Genomic DNA, 19,200 nt, shown 5'->3' with positions numbered 1-19,200 from the left:
CATATTTACTGGAATCTAAGCCATACTTTTTTTCCGGTTTTTGTAATCCAAAAAACCACCTGCGGCTTAGAATTGAGTGCAAAGTAAGCGGAAGTTCTGAAAAATATTAGTAGGTGCCGCCACAACTAACTTCTGCGACCAATATATGTAGTGCTACATAGGCATGCTTTGCAGGCACAAAGATAAATACTGGCGCCAAAACCTCTGCGCCCAAAAAAAAAAAAAGGTGGAAGACGAGCTTTCTTTCCTCCGCCCCGAGTTTCGACCACTGCATTTTCATACATTATCCATCGAAGTAAATACAAATTCCGCATTGTTCATCTTCGAATGTCGCAGCGTTTCAATGTACTACGAAAATCCGACTGGCAAGACTGTTAGGGACGTTTGTCAATATGGACAACTCTATGTTCTGAATTTTTTCCTACCTGTGAGAAGAGATGGTTGCTAATAGGAACTTTTATGAATTGTGAATCACCTGCAGTATTCTCTTCACTATAAGAATAATACGAATATAAACATTTTGCCACGTATTCTTTCATGTTTGCTGCTATCTCATTTAAATTCGGTCTGCCTAATAAACTACGAAACTAGAGTGAGACAACAGCAAACGCGTAAGAATATACATATCATGTCATGTTTATATTCGTATTACTCTTATGCGTAATAGCGATACAGTCAGAAATCAAGCACGGCAATTGACTAGATTTTTAAATCTGCGATTACTCTAATTTCTGTGCAGAATGTAATGTACTAAAGAGGCATCTGCAAAGATTTTCAAAAGGAGAAAAATTTTCACCAAACTCTTGTTCAGAACGTCTTCTATCATACACTGTCTATTATTTGGTTCTTGTTGATCATTATCAAAGAAAGCAGCAATGTAAGAAACAACAAATAGCAGTCTCTTGCCATTGTTTCGCTAATGAGACGATTCCTCTCTCTTTTTTTTAATTGTAAGTGGTGGTAGCACGCACAAAAGCAAGCCATGCCGCGAGCGGCGACAGGTCGTAAACACACATTATCAGAATGCGACAAACAATGCATGACACAGTGCAGTAATGCATCTTCAGCTTAGACTGACGTAAACACCTATAACAACGAGAATGGCACTTATCAGATCAAAGAAAAATAAGCAATCAATTCAAACCAGACGAAGCACGTGAAAAAGGAAGGGTACCCGTATAAATACGGACGGAGCGCCTGACACATAGCAATGGCTACCTGGTAAAGCTTAACTGCTAAGCTTACGACTCGAACCAAACTACTGTAGATGTATCGTCATTCATTCGACCTAAATTGTGTCTCATATCACAATGGACCAACTTTGTTTCGATTTGGGGGTGCGGCCTAAAACTTTTCTCTCCCCTTGAATTTCGAGTCTCAAATTTCAGGTGCGGCTTAGATTCGTGAAAAATTTTTTTCCTTGATTTCGAGACTCATTTTTCAGGTGCGGCTTAGATTTGAGCACAGCTTAGATTCGAGTAAATATGGTACTCCGCGGTAGTTCTGTCTCCGAGAATGGGAACACTAATCTTTTACATATCTTCCAATGGTGCGTATGTGTATGAAGTTATGCTGTCATTATACCATGTCTTCTAGACACTTCACTTTCTTGTCAGGCAGTGTATCTACATGCTAGGCACATGTTTATACATGAAACACAACAAATTGTTACAAATCATGCCTTTAGTACACAATCTGACAGTGGAACATCCAGGATGGTATAATAATAATAATATTATGAAAAGGATAAATCACTCCTCACCATATAGAGGAGATGTTGATTCTCTCTCTCTCTCTCTCTCTCTCTCTCTCTCTCTCTCTCTCACACACACACACACACACACACACACACACACACACACACAACCATTATTTCTGGCCACTGTGGTAAGAGTCCACACAGACAATTCCACAAGCACAACTCACTCACACATAATCAGTGTCTGGTTGCTGTGGCTGGCATCCAGCCATAGCAGCCAGGTACAATGGTCGCGACACTTGTGCTTGTGGGAATGTGTATTTTCTACTTCAGAGGAAGACCTTTAGGCTGAAAACTAAAATCTATACCAGTCTTTTCATTGTCTGTGGCTTTAAGCTTTAAGTGCAAGAATGTTTTTTAACTAAATATTTACTTTTTCCTCCAACTTCAAGTGAATTGCATTTTTCCCAGCTATTACTTTCAAGGTAGGCAGCAAGTCTACTGCATAACGACACATAGGACCAGTTCCCAGGAAGGTATTTTGTTCTTCAGAAGGCACAGGGTATTCTCCTTGATTAGATACAATACCTAAAATAAAAAAAGTTATATGGATACATGGCATTTTTACAGAAGCAAGTGCAGTATTAAAAGAAAATGTTACTATATTTAATCATAAGAATGATTACATAAAGAACCTGTGCTTATTTTCTTTCTGAGTTAAAATTCTTACATCTGCAGCTATATTCTGCAAACAACTGTGAAGTGCACAGAAGAAAAAGATTCACATATGGGCAGTGGGATGAATAATTGCTTAAATGCCTTTCTGCTTAAATGCCTTTGTGTACATAGTAAATAGTTTTATCTTATCTCATGTTCCCTACAGGGAGTTGTAGCATATTCTGAGGTTCTTCACTTAATGCTGCTTCTTGAAACTTTGTAAGTAGCTTTTTTTATGTACAGTGTGTCTACCTTCAAGCATCTGCTAGTTCAAAGTTTTTCAGTGTCCCAATGACAATCCCATGATTCAAATGAGCCTGTGATTATTCGTGCTAAAAACAAGTGTTTGTAGGTATTCTCCTTTGTAGACTAATAGTATTTTCCCAGTATCGAATCAATGAACTGATGTCCACCACATATTTTATGTACAACTGAGCATATGTGATCATTTCACTCACATCCCTGCAAACTGTTCCACGCAGGTATTCATATGAACTGACTTATTCGAACTGTAATTCATTGATACTGCATTCAGATATTACTTTTTTCTTTTCACTTAGTGCAAAATTTTACATTTGTAAACATTTAATACACACCGCCAATCCTTTCACCACATGAAATCTTATCACGACCTTACAGAATATTTCTGCAGCTTTATTGAAACAGTACATCGTTACAGATAATTGCATCATCTAAAAAACATTAGAAGTTACTACTAATATTATCTGCCAAGTCATTAATACACAATATGAAAAAACAAGGATACCAACAATCTTCCCTGGGTCAAACTGAAGTTACTTCTGCATCTGCTGTTGACTCTCCATACAAGATGACATGCTGTGACGTCCCTAACAGGAAATTCTCATTCCAGTTACAAATTTCATTTGATACCCTATATGACTCTTCTTTTTTTAATGTGTTGCTATGGCTGTCCTGAGGCATGGCATTCAGGACACTATGTGATAACAGCGCTTGTTGGATTTCACACGACTAATGCTTTTTGAAGCTATGATGGCTGGAATGGAAATCATTCTGTTCAAAATACTTCATTATATTTGAGCTCAGACTCTGTTCTAAGATGCTGTAGCAAATGGATGTCAAAGGTATTAGACGGTAGTTTGTGGGTCATTCCCACTACCCTTTTTGTAGATGGGGTGACTTGTGCTTTCTCCAAATTACAGGACACAGTTTTTTGTTCCAGGGATATACGGTGTATTATGGTTGAAAAGGAACTCACTCAGTCACAAGTGCTGTATAGAATCTGACAAGGATGCCATCGAGGTCTGGAGCTTTGGTCAAGTTTAGTAATTTCACCTCTGTCTCAACACCACTGACACTAATATATATCCCCCTAAGGTAAGTCTTTCCGCTCCCGGAATCGGAATGACTCCTTACCCTCTCCCTTAAAACCCACATCCTTTCGTCTTTCCCTCTCCTTCCCTCTTTCCTGATGAAACAACCATTGGTTGCGAAAGCTTGAATTTTGTGTGTATGTTTGTGTTTGTTTGTGTGTCTAACGACCTGCCAGCACTTTCGTTTGGTAAGTCACATCATCTTTGTTTTTAGATATATTTTTCCCACGTGGATTGTTTCCCTCTATTATATCCGTATCATTAATTTGAACCCAACAATTATGTTTGTTATTGTCACTGTTGCATTTCGAAATCTTTTCTGTCGTCTTATTTTCTCTCTCTGTTTTTGCCACTAGTTTCACTTTTTATTCACCTTCTCCTTTCTACCGTAATCTACTATACAATTTTATCCTGCCTATATATACTCAATAAAACGTAACCCACTTCCAAACCATAACCAAAAAAATATTTTTTCCGCTTTCAACACTACCGCTGCTATAAAATCCGCCGTTTCTAGTTCACAAACAGTTCCTTTCACCTATTAAACAACCATTTCGGCTAGTTCTAATAACTTTCGCTTCATTTCCATTTCCGTTTTTCCCACATCACTGATCATTTTTAGCCGCTTCCCACAGGTTTTAACGTCATTATTTCTTAGTCAGGCAATTGTTAGCCTCATTTTCATAATCTGCCACCACAAAACCACTCCTTTTAATACATTTTTTTCGAAATTTTCCCAAATTTCTCCACCCTTTAACGTGTTTTGGCGGCAACACAACCACCTAATCTTTGTGCACATCGTTGTCTACCCACCCAAGTTCACCACAGGATCAACATAGCCCATCTTGAACCAACACTTTTTCACCTTTTTTCACACCAGATCTCCAGTTGCTTTCTAGTTCACCTTTATCTCTCCCCATATATTTTTATTTTCACTTCCATTTCAGCCTCATGTTACACTTTCCACCTTCTAATACCATGTCACCCTCACAACACCCCCACAACGACCCCATTAAGCTTTATTTACATTCCCTCTCCAAACATGCTTTCGCCCTAGCCAGGTTATGATCCCATATTTTATTTTCTCAGGCTTGTCTGACGTTTGGCATTACCCCCAAAGGCCTCACACTTAAAGTTCCCATCTCTGGTTGCCACCCTTCGGTCCATCAGTCCCTACACTAATTCCAAACTGAACAAACCATTGCCCTCACCAACCTAATCCTTCACCTACACATCAACTCTGCTAACGAACACACCCGTCAACTCCTATCCTTAATAAAAGTCCTTAGTCTTTCCTCTCCCACATCCACACCAGCTGTCCAGAGCATCCTCCTACAGGCCAACCGCAAATTAGAACCGCATGCCACACTTCACCTCAAAAAACTATTTAATCTTCTGGTTTCCCACCTCCGGAAAGGCAACTCACTCACCCTCCACAACCTTTCCAACAAACCTCAATCTCCTCTCATTGCACACAGGCCCAGTCTCTCCCATCTACTCAATCTCCCACTTCCAGCTCCACTCCCCCCCCCAAAAACCTCAAAATTCTAATCAACACAACAATCTGGAACCACAACACCCTAATTCAGTAGTTAACCTTTCCTCCAAACGTCTCTCCCAATCCGAAACCTCTGTCCTATCCAAAGGCCTCACCTTCAGCCCCACTCCCAGATTCAACCAAACAGCCCTTGTCAAAGATTTACTGTCCTACACTCGTACTCTCTGCTGGAAATATCACTCTGCCACGAAGAAAAATGATCCTAATCATACTCCTAATGACCCAAATCCCCAAGACACTACCCAAATAGAACCCTGCCTGGAACAGTTCCGTCCTCCGTCACAGTGGGACCCACCTCCTCTTCCTCAAAATCAGCCTCTCCAAACCTTCCAGAAATTTCTGACTTCCAGCCTTGCCTCTCAATCCTTCTTAAAAAAACCTTAATCCTACTCCCAACATCACCACTGCTGAAGCCCAGGCTATCCGTGATCTGAAGGCTGACCGATCCATCATCATTCTTCCAGCTGACAAGAGTTCCACGACCATGGTACTTGATCGCCGGGAGTCTGTGGCCGAGGGACTGTGTCAGCTTTCAGACAACACCACATACAAAGTTTGCCAAGGTAATCCCATTCCTGATGTCCAGGCGGAGCTTCAAGGAATCCTCAGAACCTTAGGCCCCCTACAAAACCTTTCACCTGACTCAATCAACCTCCTGACCCCACCGACACCCCGCACCCCTACCTTCTACCTTCTTACTAAAATTCACAAACCCAATCATCCCGGCCGCCCCATTATGGCTGGTTACCAAGCCCCCACAGAACGTTATCTCTGCCTACGTAGATCAACACCTTCAACCCATTACATGCAGTCCCCATCCTTCATCAAAGACACCAACCACTTTCTTGAACACCTGGAATACTTACCCAATCTGTTACCCCCAGAAACCATCCTTGTAACCACTGATGCCACTTCCTTATACACAAATATTCCGCACGTCCAGGGCCTTGCTGCGATGGAGCACTTCCTTTCACACCGATCACCTGCTACCCTACCTAAAACCTCTTTCCTTGTTACCTTAGCCAGCTTCATCCTGACCCACAACTTCTTCACTTTTGAAGGCCAGACATACCAACAATTAAAGGGAGCAGCCATGGGTACCAGGATGGCCCCCTCATACGCCAACCTATTCATGGGTCGCTTAGAGGAAGCCTTCTTGGTTACCCAGGCCTGCCAACCCAAAGTTTGGTACAGATTTATTGATGACATCTTCATGATTTGGACTCACAGTGAAGAAGAACTCCAGAATTGCCTCTCCAACCTCAACTCCTTTGGTTCCATCAGATTCACCTGGTCCTACTCCAAATCCCATGCCACTTTCCTTGACGTTGACCTCCATCTGTCCAATGGCCAGCTTCACACGTCCGTCCACATCAAACCCACCAACAAGCAACAGTACCTCCATTATGACAGCTGCCACCCACTCCACATCAAACGGTCCCTTCCCTACAGCCTAGGTCTTCGTGGCAAACGAATCTGCTCCAGTCCGGAATCCCTGAACCATTACACCAACAATCTGAAAACAGCTTTCGCATCCCGCAACTACCCTCCCGACCTGGTACAGAAGCAAATAACCAGAGCCACTTCCTCATCCCCTCAAGCCCAGAACCTCCCACAGAAGAACCACAAAAGTGCCCCACTTGTGACAGGATACTTTCCGGCACTGGATCAGACTCTGAATGTGGCTCTCCAGCAGGGATACGACTTCCTCAAATCCTGCCCTGAAATGAGATCCATCCTTCATGAAACCCTCCCCACTCCACCAACAGTGTCTTTCCGCCGTCCACCTAACCTTCGTAACCTCTTCGTTCATCCCTATGAAATCCCCAAACCACCTTCCCTACCCTCTGGCTCCTACCCTTGTAACCGCCCCCGGTGTAAAACCTGTCCCATGCACCCTCCCACCATCACCTACTCCAGTCCTGTAACCCCGAAGGTGTACACGATCAAAGGCAGAGCCACGTGTGAAAGCACCCACGTGATTTACCAACTGACCTGCCTACACTGTGAAGCTTTCTATGCGGGAATGACCAGCAACAAACTGTCCATTTGCATGAATGGACACAGGCAGACAGTGTTTGTTGGTAATGAGGATCACGCTGTGGCTAAACATGCCTTGGTGCACGGCCAGCACATCTTGGCACAGTGTTACACCGTCCGGGTTATCTGGATACTTCCCACTAACACCAACCTGTCAGAACTCTGGAGATGGGAACTTGCCCTTCAGTATATCCTCTCTTATCGTTATCCGCCAGGCCTAAACCTCCGCTAATTTCAAGTTGCCGCCGCTCATACCTCACCTGTCTTTCAACAACATCTTTGCCTCTGTACTTCTGCCTCGATTGACATCTCTGCCGAAACTCTTTGCCTTTACAAATGTCTGCTTGTGTCTGTGTATGTGCAGTTGGATATGGGTGTGTGTGTGTGAGTGTATACCTGTCCTTTTTTCGCCCTAAGGTAAGTCGTTCCGCTCCCAGGATTGGAATGATTCCTTACCCTCTCCCTTAAAACCCACATCCTTTCGTCTTTCCCTCTCCTTCCCTCTTTCCTGATGAAGCAACCGTGGGTTGCGAAAGCTTGAATTTTGTGTGTATGTTTGTGTGTCTATCGACCTTCCAGCGCTTTCGTTTGGTAAGTCACATCATCTTTGTTATATATATATCACTCATCTTTACAGTGATGCAAGAAATTGGTGAATTACGACTAGTTTTTCTTTTGTAAAGGAAAATTTGAAAATGGATTCCAGCATTTCAGCTTTTGCTTCACCTGCATCAATTTCAGTCCCTGTGTCATCCTGAGTTTCTGGATATTAACTTTTGTGCAGTTAAATAAGATCCTTTTTTTTTTTTTTTTTTTTTTTTTTTTTCGGGGTGGGGGGGGGGGGGTAGAGAGGTATTCTGGTAACATTCTATGAAGGTCCACGAACTGCCCTACTGATGGAGAAATGTGTTTAATTTGACACAGCTCTATCTATCATATATTCTGTTTTACTCCTGTTGTGTAATAGCTGGTGTTTCTCCATAAGTTTCTTCACAACAACTGTGCTACAATGAAGGGTTCGCCCCATCACAAACTGTTCGACTAGATACATATGTATCCTGTGCGAAGACTGAATGAAATGTGGGAGACAACAGAAGGTAATTTTTCCCAGCCTAACTAACCAGCTAACTCAATGTACTTTCTTGTGCCACTAGGCTACAAACACATATAAAAATCTTTTCTTACCACACTTGTTGGGTAATTTATAAGCAAAATCAAAACTTAAGTGACTTCACAGACTGACCCGATGATTACACTCTTGAGGAGTCAAATTAGAGACAACCAGGGGTATTTGGCAGCACTTCAAAACCTTGTTACAACACAAACACAATGTGGCATTGCGTCCATGAGATACTGAACCATTCTGATAAATGAGTGCTGAACCATCATCCACAATTTGTGAAGATTTGTCAGAGCTGGGTTCAATGCATACACATCTCCACACAAAACTCACTCGATGACATCTCTGATGTGCTCAAATGAATTAAGATCATCTATATCTAAATTTACGTATTTACTCTGTAAGCTACTGTGCAGTGTGTGGCTGGAGGGTGCATCACATAAACATTACTGATTTTCTGTCCTACACCATTCACGCATCGAGCATGGGAAAAATGACTTTTATGCCTCTGTAGGTGCCTAAGCTCTCTTATCTTACTCTCATGACGCCCCCCCAAGATATAGGCTATCGGCAGCACAATGGTCAAGAGGTCTTTTTAGACTAAAGATCCTTTAAATTTACCGAACAGGGTTTTGTGAGAATTACATAAGCTTTGCTCCAAGGTTTCCCATTTAAGTTCTCTGAGCATTTCTGTTCCACTTTCGCATGGGTTATCCTGAATATTATGATCCTAGTGGCACTCTGCATTTGTTTGATGTCCGTTGTTGTGCCTATTTGATACGGACTCTGAAAACATTACCCAAGAATTGTATGCACTCTCCAAATGCACTACATTTTCCCAGAACTGTTCCAACAAACCTAAGTCTTCGATTTGCTTTCCCTCACACTGATTTTACATGATCATTCAATTTCATATCACTTCCAAATATTACCCTAAATACTCATATGAAGTGACATGATCACGATGCTCAACCACTAATCCTGAAATCAGATACAGCCTGGTTCCTTATTCTGTTACAGCCATTATTATAGGCATTGTCTTACAGCTATCCACACTTACGAAGAACTTCATTACACAAAGTCCTTCAGAATTTCCGTAGGCAACGACATCACTAGTGAATAAGCTTACAGTGTGCTTCTGATCCGATCTGATAATTCATTTCATATGTTGCGAACATTAGAGATCCTGTTACATTTCCTTGGGGCACACCTGAAATTATTTTCATTTTTGAGGAACATATGCCTTTCAGTATAACATATTTGATTTTATTAGTCAAGCAGTTATCAAAAAACTCAAATATTTCTGAAGATGCACCACTTCAGCATATCTTTGTTAGCAGTTGATGAGTGTCTTTTGGAAACCCAAGTAGATAGGATCTACCTGTTCACCTGCATCTACTGCTAGCAAGATTTCATGTACAAACAGCAACTTGTGTTTCCTACAAGCAGTTTTTCCTCAGTCAATACCCATTTCCCCCAAAAATTTTGTAATTTTAGAGCTTAGACTATGCTCTACAATCCTGCAACAGGTGGACATCGGTGAAAGCTGTCTGTAGCTTTGAATACTTGATCTTATATGTAAACTGAAATGGGATCACTGCTGTCAGTTGCAGTGAGACATTACGCAGAATCAACGGCGATGAATGAAAATGTGTACTGGATCAGGATTCAAACCCAGGATCTCTTGCTTACTAGGCAGGTGCATTAAGCACTGCACCAGCCATTACACAGCATTATCGCAACTGCACAGACTATCTCAGCACGCCTCATGGCTGATCCACATTCCCACTGAGCGCCACCTGGCTGCAGTCCCTGCCCATTGACTCCATGTTCACTACTCTGAAATTCCAAACAGGAGATTGAACGTATTTCTGCATCTGCACTGAAGAAGGTGGATCTGTTGCCCAGTTAGGCATACCAATTATACGAATGCATGGCGTCTGTGCTTTTGGACATGTCCAAAAGAACAGACATCACGCAGAATCCACAGCTGTGAAACATTATATGTAAGTTGAAAGGGCATTTACATATAATGCTTCACAGCTGCGGATTGCGTGTGGTGTCTGTTTTCTTGATCGTGTCCAAAAGAACAGACACCATGCATTCATAAATTTGATCTTTTACTCTTTCCAGTCACATAGGACTATTCATTGCACAAGAGGTTCTCAATAAATACGATGAAGGAAGGGAGTTATTTCATCAACAGTTGTTGTTGTAGTCTTCAGTCCTGAGACTGGTTCGATGCAGCTCTCCATGCTACTCTATCCTGTGCAAGCTTTTTCATCTCCCAGTACCTACTGCAACCTACATCCTTCTGAATCTGCTTAGTGTATTCATCTCTTGGTCTCCCTCTACGATTTTTGCCCTCCACGCTGCCCTCCAATACTAAATTGGTGATCCCTTGATGCCTCAGAACATGTCCTACCAACCGATCCCTTCTCCTGGTCAAGTTGTGCCACAAACTTCTCTTCTCCCCAATCCTATTCAATACTTCCTCATTAGTTATGTGATCTACCCATCTAATCTTCAGCATTCTTCTGTAGCACCACATTTCGAAAGCTTCTATTCTCTTCTTGTCCAAACTATTTATCGTCCATGTTTCACTTCCATACATGGCTACACTCCATACGAATACTTTCAGAAATGACTTCCTGACACTTAAATCAATACTGGATGTTAACAAATTTCTCTTCTTCAGAAACGCTTTCCTTGCCATTGCCAGCCTACATTTTATATCCTCTCTACTTCGACCATCATCAGTTATTTTGCTCCCCAAATAGCAAAACTCCTTTACTACTTTAAGTGCCTCATTTCCTAATCTAATTCCCTCAGCATCACCCGACTTAATTAGACTACATTCCATTATCCTTGTTTTGCTTTTGTTGATGTTCATCTTATATCCTCCTTTCAAGACACTGTCCATTCCATTCAACTGCTCTTCCAAGTCCTTTGCTGTCTCTGACAGAATTACAATGTCATCGGCGAACCTCAAAGTTTTTATTTCTTCTCCATGAATTTTAATACCTACTCCGAATTTTTCTTTTGCTTCCTTCACTGCTTGCTCAATATACAGATTGAATAACATCGGGGAGAGGCTACAACCCTGTCTTACTCCCTTCCCAACCACTGCTTCCCTTTCGTGTCCCTCGACTCTTATAACTGCCATCTGGTTTCTGTACAAATCATAAATAGCCTTTTGCTCCCTGTATTTTACCCCTGCCACCTTTAGAATTTGAAAGAGAGTATTCCAGTCAACATTGTCAAAAGCTTTCTCTAAGTCTACAAATGCTAGAAACGTAGGTTTGCCTTTCCTTAATCTTTCTTCTAAGATAAGTCGTAAGGTCAGTATTGCCTCACGTGTTCCAGTGTTTCTACGGAATCCAAACTGATCTTCCCCGAGGTTGGCTTCTACTAGTTTTTCCATTCGTCTGTAAAGAATTCGTGTTAGTATTTTGCAGCTGTGACTTATTAAGCTGATAGTTCGGTAATTTTCACATCTGTCAACACTTGCTTTCTTTGGGATTGGAATTATTATATTCTTCTTGAAGTCTGAGGGTATTTCGCCTGTTTCATACATCTTGCTCACCAGATGGTAGAGTTTTGTCAGGACTGGCTCTCCCACGGCCGTCAGTAGTTCCAATGGAATATTGTCTACTCCAGGGGCCTTGTTTCGACTCAGGTCTTTCAGTGCTCTGTCAAACTCTTCACGCAGTATCATATCTCCCATTTCATCTTCATCTACATCCTCTTCCATTTCCATAATATTGTCCTCAAGTACATCGCCCTTGTATAGACCCTCTATATACTCCTTCCACCTTTCTGCTTTCCCTTCTTTGCTTAGAACTGGGTTTCCATCTGAGCTCTTGATATTCATACAAGTCGTTCTCTTATCTCCAAAGGTCTCTTTAATTTTCCTGTAGGCGGTATCTATCTTACCCCTAGTGAGATAGGCCTCTACATCCTTACATTTGTCCTCTAGCCATCCCTGCTTAGCCATTTTGCACTTCCTGTCGATCTCATTTTTGAGACGTTTGTATTCCTTTTTGCCTGTATTCCTTTCATCAACAGTATATTCAATGTAAACTCTAGCTATGATTCTGTCAGAATCTATTGCCTTTTTTGCTTTATGTTGTATTTGCTGTTTTTAATACTGGAAGTGCTAATAAAATCTCTAATTTGTGAGTGTGTGAGGCAGTTCAACACTGTTACAGTAGTGCCCTCCTGTGTAATAAAATTTTAAATGCAGAATTTAATATTTCAGTTATCTGTTTGCTGTTTTCAGTTAGAACACCAGACAGAGCCATGAAAGACTTAGCAGTAGGTTTGGACCTGTTCTTTGAATTTACACATGACCAAAACTTCCTATGATTTTCTGACAGATCTGTGGCCAGAACCTCACTGTGAAAAATTATTGTAGGCCTCACACACAGCCCTCCCTACAAATGCTTGAGTTGCTATTCTCTATAAGCTTCCCTGCAGTCTCTTTTTTAATGAGATTGTAGTAGTCTGTTTTTGCAACATTCCTCTGAATGGTATCATTAAATTGCCATGGGTTTTTAGCATATTTCATAATTTTATTTGAAATGTACCTATTTAGACTGCAGTTTATAACATCTTTAGCTTCAACCATAATTTTTCTGCATTTGGTGGACCTGTAATAAGTGTTCTCATTCAACATTTAAATAAGTTGACTTTCTATTAGTTGAACCAAACAAAAATACTCTACTAGCTTTCTTGATGATCTTTTCACCTTTATGACCACTGCTTCAATAATAACTTCATGCTCTATCATTGGTGTCACTCTCGAAAATAAATAAATAAATAATCAATATAATGGAAGGAAACATTCCACGTGGGAAAAATTATATATAAAAACAAAGATGAGGTGACTTACCGAACAAAAGCGCTGGCAGGTCGATAGACACACAAACAAACACAAACACACACACAAAATTCAAGCTTTCGCAACAAACTGTTGCCTCATCAGGAAAGAGGGAAGGAGAGGGGAAGACGAAAGGAAGTGGGTTTTAAGGGAGAGGGTAAGGAGTCATTCCAATCCCGGGAGCGGAGAGACTTACCTTAGGGGGAAAAAAGGACAGGTATACACTCGCACACACGCACATATCCAACCACAGATGGATATGTGCGTGTGTGCGAGTGTATACCTGTCCTTTTTTCCCCCTAAGGTAAGTCTCTCCGCTCCCGGGATTGGAATGACTCCTTACCCTCTCCCTTAAAACCCACTTCCTTTCGTCTTCCCCTCTCCTTCCCTCTTTCCTGATGAGGCAACAGTTTGTTGCGAAAGCTTGAATTTTGTGTGTGTGTTTGTGTTTGTTTGTGTGTCTATCGACCTGCCAGCGCTTTTGTTCGGTAAGTCACCTCATCTTTGTTTTTATATATAAATAAATAATCACATCTGTTTGTAGCCAGAATGTCCAAAATATTTCTTTCATGTGTGGGCAGTGAGCCAATTTCCACACAATGTATTAAGTATCACTGTTCTTACCACCAACAATGTATGCGAAGCTTTCTCAGGAGACAGTGGGCAGATTAAAGTCACCACTTTCTACTACCACATACTTTGAGTATTTCTCTACTGTCAGGCTTAGGCTATCTTTGAGTGTGTCTATGATCAATGGATCTGAATCTGATAGTTGGCAGCATATTTGATTATCAATTAAGTCCATCAATCCTGCTTAATCTCGTCAATATCAGTTGGATTCATTTTGCACCTCACTAAATGTAATGCTTCTATTTATCACTGCAAACACTCCTCCTCATGGGGAAGTTAAATCTATCTTAGGATATTCATTCTATGTGATGTCAAAACAAGAGATTTTAAACATCTCTTAGTTCCTATGGTTGAGTTGGTATAAGTTGATCTCTTGACAGCTGCAGTGGTCTGGACACAGAAGCTTCACACGTCTACCTCAACCAATAATATGACATGATTTTATAAACATCTCCATCATAAAGCCTCAGTGTTGTCACAGTTTTATAGATAGCAATTTTTTCGCTTGCAGCCGTTTTCCCTTCAAAGTTGAAAGCTGGCAACAGTACTACAAGCTGTCAGGGATCTTCTTACAGCTGCTAGAGTACAGTACTAAGTGAGGATTGACAGCTTGCTATAAGAGGTAGGAGCTCTAGGACTTTGCTGTGAATGTCCGACTGTGGTTTCTCAGCTGGGGGCCTCAGAGTTTTATCTAATTTAGAGGGGGGAATACTAAGTTAGTGCCCATTTACGGTGTCTGATGTATACCTGTCTGATCCTGAAAAACTTTACAAGAATCCATTGTGTGTGTAGGTCTACGAAACTACAGCCGGTCTTGTCACAGCATCAGAAGGCTTCTGGCTTAGACCCTCCTCTCAGCTCCAGAACAGAGGGCCCTTTCAGTCCTCAGAACAATGCTGCTAATCAACATTTGTGCAGAGACCTCACAAGTGAATATAGCTGTCTTCACCAAGTCGATCAGTCTCCAGAAAGAACTGGTAATAGTCTCAAAATCCAAGTGACAGACATAGATGGTGCCAACATGCGTAAGCTGCAGATGAGCAGCTGACTGCAACATGTGGTATCAACTGCTCCCATGAAGGCTTTTCCCACCTGGTAGGAAGTTCACCTTGGGGTACATCAAACACACATTTGGTTTGTTTCCGTTCTCAAGACGACATTTTCCTAAGAGGGGCCATCAGGCATCTAACACTGGAACTGCCTACCACCAACAGGATCTTTTTTCCCCCTTTACGAATGCCCTGACCACATTAAAAGGTGAGATCAATGCACAAGTCCCCTAGCTGTCCCATTATTAGCAGCAGGCAATGTCTCAAAGCTATTTGTCTCCTCATTAGAGATAAGTGACTAGCCTTTTGACAATTAGCCACATACTACCCTTCTCACAGAGCAACTCCAGATCTGGGCACATCCTATCAGCCGTCATCAGATGTCTGCCTGGTGCCAGCCTGGGGTTCTCTACAGAAAACTCAACAAATACGGGGGCTGACAAGCTACACAATGGGACATTGCCCAACTATTCACCACCAGGGCAATTAACAATGGCCATAGGAAGCCAGTTAACAGCAGCTAACACAAACAAAAATGAACTCCTTCATAATGATCTGGCAATAGCCACAAAACCTAATCACATCTATTGGTGTACTTCAATGACAAAAAGAAGTAGAGGAATAAGGTGCAATGCTAGGATGTGTTTATGTAAAGAATAAACCAGGAGCAATACACAAACTTAAGGGTACAGCTGCTGCAAGACTTGCTCTACCTAGTATCAATACCATGGGATCTGAGAGACTACTGAATGTTAATAATGGTAACTGGTTTCAAAGTGCATCCTTCACTCCCGTTATTCTACTGGTCTCATTATCCACTAGCCCCCTGCCACAGTGGGTTGGCAGAGACTGAGGCCAGGAGAGGAATCAAGAATGTTTCAACATACTGTCAGAGAGCTTCTACTCTTTTTGATGCCTTCCCTTTCATCTTTGTTTCTCCTCATCCTCACATCAGGCGAGTCATCCTGATCCTGGGGTCTGAGTGAACTGCTCCTCCTTTCTAAACCCAACCTATGTAAACCCACCTATGAAATTCAGAAAAGTTTGTGCTGGAGGAAGGATCCATATGGCACAGGCTGTGAAGTAGTCTCTGAACCTGAGCATGCTGTACACAGCATTATGTTGCACCAGTGGGAGTTTAACTCTGCCCTTCGTCACAGTTTGGCAGCCTCCATTGATTCTGGTGCACAGCTGGTAGGTGGTCATACCCACATACAATACTGTGCAGAAATTGCAGTAAAGCTGACATATGACACAGCTGCTTTCACACATAGTCCTGGCTCTGATGGCATAGAATAACCCTACGATAGAATGTGAGTAGGATGTGTTGGATGAGTGAATTTGACACATCTTGCCTCTGGGTCTTCCACAGGGACAGACCAGGTTGTATGTAGGGTGGGCAGTGGAATACCACTTTAGAGGGATGAAAACATTGATGGGTAAGATGTCCCTAATTTCTTGACATGATGATAAATCATAAAAAGATAATAAAAAGCATAGACACAAATATGGTTCCATTGCTCCAGTCTAAATGATAATGGGAGAAGGTTACCCCTTTGCAGCTTGTTCTTAAGGACAATGGGAGAGACAGGTGCAAGACCTGTCCAACTCACCAACACAAAATGTCCTACTCTAGCCCTGGCACAGGTTTATCCCATCCCATCAGTCACGGCCACCAGCAAAAGCAGCCATGTCATATGCCAGCTCCACTGCAATTTCTGCAAAGCATTTTTTATGGGAATGAAACCAGCTGCCCTCCAGAATGAACGTCCACCTCCAAATCGTGGCCAAGAGCAGAAGTGACCACCCAGTGGGTAATAAACTGTACACGGCTGAGCACAACATGCACAAGTTCAATGGCTGTTTCACAACCCATACCCTCTGGACCCTTCCCTCAAACATTAACCTTTCTCAACAATGAAGATAGGAGTTATGCTTGCAAAACATCATTTATTCTCGTAATTCTCCTGGCCTCAATCCTTGCTAAGCCACTGCACCCACAACCTCTACCCATTCCCTGTCTATCAAGTACTCCCAGTCCACTGCTGCACATTATCGTCATTGAGCACCGCACAAACACACCTGATCTGGTGCCTGTCCCCATACCTGCTACCTCCCTCAGAGTTGTCAGTCACCCAACAACAGCCATTTCTATCTCTTTTTCCCCCTCTACCCACCTCACTCAAAACAATCCCTCACTCCAGTCTACTTGTTGAACTGCAGTCTACCCACCCATCAGGAACTGCTACACGCCTTGGACACTTTAGAACATTTTGCTGCAACATCTGAGATGACTGTTAGTTTTATGGAAACTACTATGAGTACAGTTGGTCATGAAGTTACCATGCAGTTTATTCCAGTCTGCGACAGTGCAATATACAGGATTGTTTCCATAGAAAGTGCTCTGTAAAAACATTTTTTAAAGTTATGGTACAGTAATTAATGTAAACCTTTTTCCTTCTCGTGTTCATTTTCAGAGTTATTATTGCAAACTGATGTTGTACATACAGTTGATGCACCTGATAACACTATAAAGTTTCTTTTTAATCTTCTGAGATAATAGATAGTAGGTACTGTATGGTTTTCTATGATGAGATAGATAATATGCTGTAGTATGGATGTATGTACATATATACCCTAAACTGTTAATGTACAGAAAAAAACTGTACTCCCTGGTTAACAAAATTTATTTAAGAATAACTTCCGATTTCTCAGTTCCTTGAGATTCGTGTTAATGAGTACAGTATTTTACGACCCTTTCATAAATCTTCGATTTACACTTTATCAACATCCATCCTGGACTATTCATTCAATTTAAATTTTGATAAAACCTCAGTGTGCAGCAGCAGCAGCAGCAGCAGCAGCAGCAGCAGCAGCTAATGTAGAAAGGATAAGAAACCACGTGCAGTCATAAATTTATCAGTAAGTATATTTCAACCATAGGTAGGCACAAAAGTCTGCAAGAGTAATGTGACATGAACAATACATTTACAAATTATTAGTTTTTCTAATTTACAGGGGATGTGTGTGTGTGTGTGTGTGTGTGTGTGTGTGTGTGTGTGTGTGTGCGCGCGCGCGCGCGCATGCACTCGTGTACACTCAAGTTTCCATCCAGTGGCTGTTTTGAATTGTTCGTGCTGCTGACAGCTGAAATTAGCTGATATACATGAAAGAGACTGTGTAAGAGCCAAAATGGAAAATGGAAGTGTCTTACAATATTTCAAAGTGACCCTCAATACAAGCAGCTGCATACGTAATAGCAATGCTTAAATGCAAATATTGAAGCAGTTTCTTCATCGACTATATGGCACTGAAAGGCAACACAGAATGCAATCCCATATTTTCTTTGATTATTGATGCCAGGGACCTCAATGTGGTCAGTACCACAAGTTTTGCAGTATCTATTCTCCTAGGCACACAATGTTCTCCGGGCAACAACAGTTTGTAAAAATTTGAGCTCCACATACATAATTAGAATAATGAAATATGACAAAATAAACAAACAGAAACACTAACAACTTCCATTTATCGGTCATCACAATCATTATTAAATATACAGACAGATTTTTGCACTTACATCGAGAAGGCTTGTGGCCAAATATGCCATTGAAAAAGCATGGCATTCTTATTGAACCTCCAATATCTGACCCTATTCCAACTGGGGAAGCTGCTGCAGCTTGAATGCAGGCCTATGTGATAAAGAAAAACACAACAGAAAAACACTGGTAAACAACAAACTATTATATGATATTTTATATTTAATAGGTAGAAAGTGGACATAAGTAATACATGAATAGCCACCACGAATATTAAAACTATTTTGGTACTGAAGTTGGAATGTTAGGTTATTCACATTTTACCACACAGTGCAGCAGAATTAAGGGATCACTTCTTTTTTAAACCCTGCAATGGTTAAGTTTGAAATTTTGCTCAAAGGTTGTGTTTCGAGAATTTCTGCGTAAGTTCTAGAACAACTCGGCCTCCTACCATCTTGAACACACGATATTTTAGAAGTGAGAGCGGGATGCTAGAACCCTACCTACTGCACGTCACATGTTTGTGTGTGCAGGTGTCAAATCAGTCGCGAGCAAAGGTAGCTGCGGCGGACAAACGGCACTGATGTCTGGTGATTCATGGAAGTTCTAGTAAAACC

General features: G+C 41.5%; 1 protein-coding gene across 3 annotated transcripts in view; it reads right to left on the bottom strand.

Annotated features, from left to right (window-relative positions):
* LOC124595250 (fatty-acid amide hydrolase 2-A) overlaps window positions 1-19,200 on the bottom strand; it is a 169,476-nt gene that overhangs the window by 100,549 nt on the left and 49,727 nt on the right. For all 3 annotated transcript variants that reach the window (XR_006978186.1, XM_047133915.1, XM_047133914.1), the window contains exons 5-6: window positions 18,625-18,736; window positions 2,133-2,287 (exon numbers count right to left, since the gene is read on the bottom strand). Coding sequence is in view for 2 of the 3 variants with exons in the window: in XM_047133915.1 (XP_046989871.1) it covers window positions 2,133-2,287; window positions 18,625-18,736 (267 nt within the window). In the remaining variant the exon portion in view is untranslated. The remainder of the gene's footprint in view (window positions 1-2,132; window positions 2,288-18,624; window positions 18,737-19,200) is intronic.

The sequence above is a fragment of the Schistocerca americana genome, chromosome 2 (assembly GCF_021461395.2).
Source record: "Schistocerca americana isolate TAMUIC-IGC-003095 chromosome 2, iqSchAmer2.1, whole genome shotgun sequence".
Lineage (NCBI taxonomy): Eukaryota > Metazoa > Arthropoda > Insecta > Orthoptera > Acrididae > Schistocerca > Schistocerca americana.
This window is presented reverse-complemented; position numbering and strand designations above follow the sequence as displayed.